The sequence below is a fragment of the Sus scrofa genome, chromosome X, assembly GCF_054392235.1.
Source record: "Sus scrofa isolate SSC_HxYL_T2T_F1_AM1 chromosome X, Sscrofa_HxYL_maternal_Yorkshire_Landrace_v2.0, whole genome shotgun sequence".
NCBI lineage: Eukaryota > Metazoa > Chordata > Mammalia > Artiodactyla > Suidae > Sus > Sus scrofa.
The window spans coordinates 108,546,988-108,556,924 of record NC_139401.1 but is presented as its reverse complement, the minus strand read 5'-3'; the positions used below and the strand labels follow the sequence as shown (position 1 = coordinate 108,556,924).

The 9,937-nt window shown below is 47.8% G+C and overlaps 1 protein-coding gene across 2 annotated transcripts; it reads left to right on the top strand.

The window, feature by feature from the left end:
* Nucleotides 1-288: 288 nt before the first annotated feature.
* On the top strand, nt 289-4,189 carry LOC146394771 (uncharacterized). 2 transcript variants are annotated; one of them, XM_085008314.1, is made up of 3 exons: nt 289-525; nt 706-1,057; nt 1,999-4,189. In XM_085008314.1, exons 1-3 carry the CDS (start codon nt 444-446, stop codon nt 2,087-2,089), a joined length of 525 nt encoding a protein of 174 aa, XP_084864440.1. In that variant the 5' UTR covers nt 289-443; the 3' UTR covers nt 2,090-4,189. The 2 variants fall into 2 exon arrangements, with proteins under 2 accessions (XP_084864440.1, XP_084864441.1); XM_085008315.1 differs by lacking the exon at nt 1,999-4,189 and having other exon boundaries at nt 706-1,061.
* The last annotated feature ends 5,748 nt before the right edge of the window (nt 4,190-9,937 follow it).

Genomic DNA, 9,937 nt, shown 5'->3' with positions numbered 1-9,937 from the left:
GGGGAGACTCTCTCTCATCTTTTCTCCCGAGTTCCGAGGACCTGTGAGGTCTTTTTCCTCCTCCCCCCGCCCGCCCCTCCGTGCCCCGAGTCGGCTCCCACAATCCAGCAAAAGCCTTGCTCAGCGCGGCCCCCAGCAGGCGCCACAAGTCGGAGCTCGCGCGCCCCCCACCGCGTGCCCCCTGTCGGGACCCTCGGCGGCACACGCACCCCGCTGTGGCCACGCCCCGGCCTCGTGCACGCCCCAGCGGGCCCCACCCACCACACGCACCGCCGCGGGGGGCAGCGGGAATACCGGTAACCGACGCCTAAACGTGAGCGCGTGGGCGTTAAACCTGAGGCAGCGCCGCTATAGCCCCGAGCCGCACCACAAAGAGGACCGGACCTGGGGATTGCCGCGGGCAGTAGTGCATTTTGCCGAGGCTCATCGACAGCCTTTTCGACATGGATCCCCCACCAGGGCGCAGCCACGAAGACGCTGGTTACCTGAGCTTGGGAGTCGTTGAGCTCCAGGACGAACCGCATGGTCGGTGCCCGGACCGGGACGGGTGCTCTGGCGAAACGTCTTTTCCCTGGGAGAGGCGAGTGGGCCCGACGCCGCTGCCGCGCGGCCACCATCCCCACTCTTAGGTCCCGGGCTCGCGCCTCCATCTGCCCCGCGTACCCTAGGCTCCAACGCCCCGATCTCTCTCTTTTTCTTTTCCAGATGCGAAGCCTACGGCGACCTCAGTAGCTGAAGCAAGAAAAGCCGTCGAGGAGGATCCACGGTCGGAACTCGAGCAGGGAGCAGCAGCAGCAGCTGCAGGAGAACAAGTCCACGTTGGCGCAGGGGCTCTCGACCCGGTGGACGACGAGACCCAGAAGGTGGGCGGCGGCGGCGGCGGCGGCGGCGAGGAGACCCCGCCGCAGCAGCAGGAGGAGGCGTCCGAAGCTGCCAGCGAGGATCCAAAGCCCCAGGACCCGCAGCCACGCCTGCACCGCAGCACTTTCACTCGGCTGCAGCTGACCGAGCTGGAGAGCGTTTTCCGACGCACCCAGTACCCTGACGTGTTTGCACGGTAAGCGGCTTCCTCTGGAGGCCCCCCATTTTCTAGGACGCTGGGGCTCCTTCCCGGACTCCTCCGGCTCTTTCTCAGGTCTCTTCCCTCCGCCCCAGAGCCAGTCCTACTTGGGGGGCTCGAGGCCCCTGGAGTCGGCCCGCCCTTGAGCTCCGAGGCGAGGGCGATGCGGTGTATAAGTGATTTAAATCAGGAAACTTTGGCCGCCCTCTTTGTTCTGTGAATAACGTTCTATTGGATTGGGATTTAGATCAGAGTGAGGAGAGTGAGGCACTGTTGTGCGAGTGCGGGATTGAATCTTGCCTTTATTTAAAATTTTTGATAATTTGGTCGCCGTGGAATTGTTTGTGTATTTAGTCTTGATTTTAAAATACTTAATTAAAAATCCTTAATCTTGAATACTCAGTTCTTCAGTGCTCGCATAAATTTTGCAGAAAATTCTTCCTGGAGTTCCCGTGTGGCTCAGCGGTAACGAACCCGACTAGTATCCATGAGGACGTGGGTTTGATCCCTGGCCCTGCTCAGTGGGTGGGGGATCCGGGGTTGCCTCGAGCTGTGGTGTAGGCCAGGACACCTGCAGCTCGGATTTGACCCCTAGCCTGGGAACTTCCATATGCGGTGGGTGTGGCCCCAAAAAGGTGAGGGAGGGGAGAAATTTCTCCCTAAAGAAAGCCTGGAACTGGGTATTACAGAAATATGTGCCCAGGCACTGGGGAGAATATTAATTTTTTTTTTTTTGGCCACTGCCTTTAGCTTGTACAAGTTCCCAGGCCCAAGGATCGACTTGAGCCTCTGCAGTGGCAAAGCCAGATCCTTAACCCACTGTGCCACAAGAGATCTCCAAGAGAATATAAATTTCAAAACAACTATAAAGTGTACATTGTATATCTAATTTCATCCACAACTCCAAATACTGAATATTTGTGATTTTCTTCCCTCAGGAAGGAGGTTGCAATATGCATGGATGTGACCCAAGCCAGAGTGCAGGTCAGTGAACCCGAAAAAAACAACGAGGCAGGACAGCCACAGTAAAACCGCTTCAGGACTTGGACGCTTTTGTTCTAGACATTCTCAAGTTGTTGTTTTTGATGTCTTTTCCAAGTTTGGGAAATGAGTTTTGAACTTTGGCGGCTTTGTTGAGTGGAAAATAGGGTAATTAAAGCCCAGTTTATGGAAACTGCCCATTGCTAGAAGTAGCATGATTCTCCTGTTATTCTCCAAACTACTTCTCCTATTTTCTGTGTAACATTAAATATAATAAAGTTCACCTCCTTCTAACACTGGTGTCCTTTAGGGAGCACTTCTGTGTGGAGTCACATTGGGGCTCAATCTGATCTGGGAAATATGCACATTAACGCACTAAGGACCTAGGTTATGAGAGGCTTTGACTGTGTTAAATTTTTTAAAATACCGAAAACCATAAGTTCTTAGCTAAAAGCAAATTTATAAATATCCGGGCATTAGAGTAAGGGAATAATTCCTGCACACTATTTAGTTAGGCTGAGACTGACATGGGGAGATAGCTTAAAAGTCCAAGTGCCTGGTTCTCCTGCCGTTTGTTTGTTTGTTTGTTTGTTTGTTTGTTTGTTTCAGGTCTGCAGTAAAGCAGGGTAGAAAGTGTTAGCCCTCCATTTTAATTTTCTGGAATGCTTTGATTGTCAGCCTGAAAATATTTCTAAAATGGAGACATTAATGGTGGAGGGTGGGAGGAAAGTTTGCGAACTGAAAACTTGTCTAAAAATTGAAACAAACAAGAACAATTTTGAATAAAGTGCCACTGCTAAGAAGGTGAAAAGGTTAGAGACAAATTGCATACAAATATATACCTGGCAGATGTTGCACAAATTGAACTCTATGAGGGAATGTTCTCTTGAGTTTCTAACATCCAAAGATATTTTTTGATGGTACTATTTTGAAGAGGTAAGTTTTGTGGAATTTGGTAGTGGTGGTGGAGCTTTCAATTCAGGCCAGATTCTTAACCTGTGTTAATTTTAAATGCCTTTTCATTTGCTCAGGCAGTGAAGACTAATTTGTAGGTCAAAAGAGTACCGTTTCAGACCGTAGAAAACCATAAAGTGTATTAAGAGAGTATTTGTCAAAAACAAAATCCACAGATGTGAGTGCAGTGATGGAAACGGACTGCAGATCTGGTGGTGGTGCGTTTTAGTGAACTCGGTCCCAGTTTGGCTGGATTTTCCTCAACTCTATAGGCGGAAATATCAAGGCAGTGTCTGGGGCATCAGCAACTCTTATGTCCTATTAAGACAAGCCACAAACCCCCTGGGCCCACAAGCCATCTTTTTAAGAGATGAATGACCCTTTGAATATCCTCGAGGGAAACCTTTTTAAAAATCCAACCCAAGAGTTCCCGTTGTGGTGCAGCAGAAACGAATCCAAGTAGGAACCACGAGGTTTCAGGTTCAATCCCTAGACTCACTCAGAGGGTTAAGGATCTGGCATTGCCGTGAGCTGTGGTGTAGGTTGCAGACAAGTCTCAGATCCTACATTGCTATGGTTGTGGTGTATGCTGGCAGCTGTAGCTCTGATTCAGCCCATAGCCTGAGAACCTCTATATGCCATGGGTGCAGCCCTAAAAAGCCAGATATGTGTGTGTGTGTTATGTATGTATGTATATATATGTATGTATGTATACACACACACACACACATATATATGTGTGTGTATATATATTATCTCCAGCCTGTTCCTATTGAATATATCCTTGAGACCAAAGGACTTTTACTTTGCTCAGCTTCTCCCACACCCAAGGTAACTTTCCCTAGAGGGTAGGGACCCAGGAAGCTGGACAGCTGATGGTCTGCTGTCAAGACACAGACATTTCTTCATCCTGTTACCAGGCATAGCATTAACAACAGGGACTGGCTGCAATTCATCAGCTAGGCCTGGAATCAGCCCCTGTCATCAGCAACCATTTTGTAGCCCCATCACTAAAGCTTGGTCTGCATGACAGTTTTTCCAGAGCATTTTTCTGCCATATCCTTACTGTGCATAGCACAGAACCAAGAGCACGTCACCAAATGCCTGTTAAATGAGCTGGATAAGTGGAAAAAGTCAGTGCCCCCTTTTTGGGTGGAGTACATTTTTGTACTTTTCAATAAAGAGGTGAATTCTGAGCTTGTTTGTTTTTGTGCATCAAATGAGGTTGATTGTGAATGGGTGGAAATTTCTAAGGGAATGTCATTCAAACAGAATGACGGTGTGCTTTCATGAGGTGACATCTCCTAGTCACTGCCAATAGACTTGTGCACATCACAGATGTGTTCTGAGAACCCAAGGTATGTTTAAACAGACCTACGCTATTCCTCCTCCGCCTTCCATCACTCGGTGCTCAGCCTCACCCCTTGGGACCACATACATATGCACGATGGGCAGGATGAGTCCTAGTGAGAGAACGGGGTGTTTCTAGGCAGGGCAGAGTCCCACCCATGCTAGACTCTAAGGGAAGCATCTTAAGAGGCTATTCACAGGGAGCCATGGGAACCTTGTGGCTGAACATTCATCCAGTATGTTCCAAATTCTGTTCCCTATCCTCTCTATGGGGAGGACATTGTGGAATAGGAGACTTCCTTCCTGGCCCACAGGTACTACTGCTTCAAAGGAGACACAAGATGAGGCCCCACCAAGGCCAGCACCTTCCTCAAAAGCAATCACACCTTCAAATGTATTTTGTCACTTTTAGCATCGTTGAAAGATCCTTGTTTCCTGCTGATTCAACACTGAAAGGGAATCCTTTGATTTCGTGCTGCTCAAAGCAGTACTGCAGAATAATCACTCATTAGGAAGAAGCAGTTGGGAGTGCCCGTCATGGCACAGCGGAAAACAATCCGATTAGGATCTATGAGGTTGTGGGTTCGATCCCTGGCCTCATTCAGTGGGTTAAGGATCCAGCATTGCTGTGAGCTGTGGTGTAGGCTGGCAGCTACAGCTCTGATTAGATCCCTAGCCTAGGAACCTGCATATGCCTTGGGTGCGGCCCTAAAAAAAAAAAAAAAGAAGAAGAAGAAGAAGAAGCAGTTGTTTCTTCGTGCTGTATTCATGTGAAACTGCCACAGTAGAAAGCAAAACTAAAATTGGGGGCTGGTGAGGGAGGCCAGGCCCGCTTTTAAAAAGCGTTAAGTTCTTGGAGTGCCCATTGTGGCTCAGCAGGTTAAGAACCTGACTAGAATCCATGAGGATGCAGGTTCAATCCCTGGCCTCTGTCAGTGGGTTAAGGATTGGCGAAGTTCGCAGATGCAGCTCAGATCTGGCGTTGCTGTGGCTGTGGTGTAGGCCTGCAACTACAGCTCCAATTCAATTCCTAGCCTGGGAACTTTCCCTATGCTGCAGGTGTGGCCCTAAAAAAAAAAAAAAATTAAGTTCTTTCCAGTACAGCCTTGGCTTTGAGCAAGGAAGGCTTCTTTAAGATAGTTTCTGTTAAATGTGGTTAATTGTGAACACCAAGGTCCTACTGTGAAGTGATTGCTGAGATAAGATGCCATGGTTATGTCGGAATTTCCTCTCACAAGGGTTAATCAAATCCAGTGTCACAGCTGATGGGCTCCCAGTGCAGAGGCTCTGTTTTGGGAGGAAAGTGTGTGTTTTACACTGTACTATCCACTACTTTCACACTCCTCTCTTTCCCTTCACACTATGGGTATCAAAAGCCAGCAAAGCAGTTGCATGCAATGTGGGCCCTTCTGCACAGAGAGGAGATGCACCCTGAGCCCTGCCTCTCATTGGGAGAGAGGAACAGCTGGGAATGCCTGTGTGCCTGCCCATTGCCATCCTCACTGGATGATTTTGCAAACAAAATTTTTTGTCTCCCAATGTTGATCCCTGACCACCTCTTTTTTTTTTTTTTTTCTTTTGGGGTGGGGCTGCACCTGCAGCACATGGAAATTCCCCAGCTAGGGGTTGAATCGGAGCTGCAGCTCCCGGCCTACACCACAGCCACAGCAACACCAGATACTTAATCCACTGAGCAAGGCCAGGGATCAAACCTACATCCTCATGAATACTAGTCGGGTTTGTAACTCGTTGAGCCACGATGGGGACTCCCACCATATATGCTGTTTTTAATGCCTCTCTAATTCTTCTGGTTCCAAAAGAATTTAGGGCAGGGTGGTGAAATGGGGCAGTGGGAATATCCAAAACATTTATGCAGAGAGTAATTTCCCTTCAGTCTAAGTTCTAAAAAAGGACAGGTAGGAGTTCCCGTTGTGGCGCAGAGGAAACAAATCTGACTAGGAACCATGAGGTTGTGGGTTCAATCCCTGGCCTCACTCAGTGGGTTAAGGATCCAGTGTTGCCGTGAGCTATGGTGTAGGTCACAGACGCAGCTCGGATCCTGCATTGCTGTGGCTGTGGCTTAGGCTGGCAGCTACATCTCCGATTGGACCCCTAGCTTGGGAACCTCCATATGCCTCAGGTGCGGCCCTAAAGAAAGCAAAAAATAAAAAAGTTAAAAAGGACAGGCCTTATGGAGGTCCTCTTGTGGCTCAGAGGGTTAAGAGCCCAACATAGTGTCTGTGAGGATGTGGTTTTGATCCTTGGCTTCATTCAGCGGGCTAAGGATCCAGCATCGCCACAAGCTGCAATGTAGGTCAAAGGTGAGGCTCAGATCCGGTGTTGCTGTGACTGTGGCATAGGCCCACAGCCACAGCTCTAATTCAAGCCCCTAGCCTGGGAACAGGTGTGGCCATAAAGAAAAATAAATAAATATATAATAAAATGTAAAGGACAAGTCTTTTAAAATTAGCCACATAGAAAAGCATTTCTCAACATGTACTTCAAATATCTCAAAGGTAAAAGTCAGAAATTATTATGTAAGGAAATAAGATTGATTCGTAAAACAGTCTTTAACATTGGCTACCAGCAAATAGGTTGACTCAAGATAGATGGTCTTTGGGAGTTGCCGTCACGGCTCAGCAGAAACGAATCTGACTAGTATCCATGAGGAGGCAGGTTCGATCCCTGGCCTCGCTCAGTGGATTAAGGATATGGAGTTGCCATGAGCTGTGGTGTAGGTCAAAGACGAGGCTCGGATCTGGTGTTGCTGTGGCTGTGGTGTAGGCTGGCAGCTGCAGCTCTGACTTGACCCCTAGCCTGGGAACCTTCATATACTGCAGGTGTGGCCCTAAAAGACAAAAGTGGTCTTTGTAGATGTTAGTTTTGGCTAAAAAGTTATAAACACAATCTCAGGAAGAATACAGTAGTTTCAGCATTTTACAATAATCTAAAAATTCTGGATCTTGCTTTCTAAAGTTTCTAAAGTTGTTTCACATAAAACAATGTAAGTCTCCTTTGCAAGAAGTATAAAAAGTGAGTTTTTAAATAAAGAGTTGCCATAAATGTATACAAAGAAGGGGAATGTTCTGAGGTTTGTTTTGTTTGTTTTTGAAAGGACGGAATTCTGAATTCTTTTTTTTGTCTTTTTAGGGCCGCCCCCACAGCATATGGAAGTTCCCAGGCTAGGGGTCCAATCAGAGCTGCAGCTGCCGGTCTACGCCACAGCCACAGCAACACCAGACCCGAGCTGTGTCTTCCACCTATGCTACAGCTCACGACAATGCCAGATCCTTAACCCGCTAAGCCAGGCCAGGGATCAAACCCGCATCCTCATGGATCCTAGTCGGGTTCGTTAACTGCTGAGCCAGCCACGAAGGGAACTCCTATACTTACCTGAATTCTGGTCATGAGATGTTGTGCTTATAATTGGGCAGCTCTGAGCGCACACATGGAACTGCTTTTTTACCATGTGGTCCTTTGGTGCTGATGTGAATCCTCTAGGAAATGTTGGAATCCTGGAGTGAAATAATGGAGCTAAAATAGGGTTCTTCACTGCATTTCCTGACTGCTAAGCCTAAGTTGGTCTCATTTGACTTCTCATTTATACCCCAGGGCGTGGACTGGGATTCTCAAAGCCTTGAGTGGACACCTCAGGGGCCAGTCGCTATGATAACATAACCTGAGAACGCTGCAGGCCAGGGCTTTTGCTTGGGGTTTCATTTGAGTCTTTCCTTACACTAAACCAAAGCAGTCCGGGGTCCAATGAGAGCCAATCCTTGCCTCAGCCAGATCATCTGAGCAGACACATACTCTTTTTCCTTTGTGGAACTCACACAAGATCATCTTTGGCAAGTGAGACAAATGTTCCCTGGCCCTGCAGTAAAAGGTCTGCAAAGACAGAGAACCAGTCCCAGTGGGTCACGTGGCTCTTCCAAACAAAGTGCCTTTATCTTCTGTACCCAGCTTAAAGGAGGAGACTGCAAGGGAAGTCTGGGGTCATCAAGTTCACTCCCTTCATTTACAGATTTGGGACATAGGCCCAGAGCCCAAGAAAGCACACAGAGTTCATCCCAGAGTAGACCAGCCTCATGGGGTCCTGCCCTGCCAGCTGCAGGCAGCGCATGTCAGCTCAGGTTCAGTTCCTCAGCACTGACACCTCCATCCTGCGCAGAACTCATTTCTTCAAAGGACTGAAGCCTCAAAGCTCCCACCCAAATCTGATTACTGAGCCGTTTTACCTCTAGGGAAGTAATCAGCCTCCTCTGTGGAGGCATTCTGCCTCCTGGTGTCCAGTTTCAGGCCCCGAGAGAGTGAGGCTGTGTGTACCCTCCTCACAAAAGGCCAAATGTGCTTCCACTACAACAGCCCTCATGTCTCCCAATCTCCTTGCAAAGCTGAGTCTGCCAACCAGCAGCACAATCCATAAGCAAAAAAGCCAGCCCTGCGCTTGTGTTGAATTAACTTTTTCTTAGGGAAGTAGGCTAATAGCTTGCAAACTGTGATTAGGCAATTAACATTCACTTTGAAATTGATAGTTTATGGTTTGCCTTGATCAATGTCACACTTGCTCCTTCTCAGATATCAGTGGAAAGCTATGGGGCAGAGACCCTGGGTATATATAATTTTCAAGTGTAGTGAGCTGTATCCACCTACTCACCCTGCACGCAAAGGGTAGGTCTTAAGGTGAATGTCTGAATTCCTAACAACCTGCTGATTTTTTTTTTGGCTGTGGCGAGCAGTGGCTTGACATGGGATCTCAGTTCCCAGACTAGAGATTGAACCCAGGCCATGGCAGTGAAAGCACTGAGTCCTAACCACTAGACCACCAGGGAACTTGCCCAATATTTTAGATTCTAAACATAGAAAACACACCTCCTACTCACACTCTTGCTTTCAAAATCAAGGGACACAAGCCATTGAAGTGGTGGCTAGAGCTGTTGTGGCTCCGCAGTAATGAACCCAAGTAGTATCCATGAGGACATGGGTTTTATCTCTGGCCCCACTCAGTGGGTTAAGGATCCGGTGTTGCCATGAGCTGTGGTGTAGATCAAAGACGCAGCTCAGATCTTGCTGTGGCTTAGGCCTGCAGCTGCAGCTCCAATATGATCCCTAGCCCGGGAACCTGCATATGCTGCAGGTGTAGCTGTAAAAAGAAAGGAAGAAAGAAAGAGAAAGAAAGAGAAAGAAAAAGAAAGAAAGAGAAAGAAAGAGAGAGAAAGAAAGAGAGAGAGAAAGAAAGAAAGAAAGAAAGAAAGAAAGAAAGAAAGAAAGAAAGAAAGAAAGAAAGAAAGAAAGAAAGAAAAAGCAAGGAGCTATCAAGCCACAAAAAGACACGAAGGAACTTTAAATAGACAAGTCAGTCCGATTGCAACTGGCTTAATATTCTGGAAATGGTACAAATGTAGGAACAGTAAATATTTCAGAGGTTGCCAGGAGTTAGGGGGTGGGAGAAAGGGAAGAGGGCAGGACAAGAAGAATGAGCCACAACAGGTCTGATAGGTTACTTAAAATAAGTGTGCAGGGTTTTTTTGGGGGGGCCATGCCCACAGCATGTGGAAGTTCTCATGCCAGGGATGGAACCCACAGTGACCC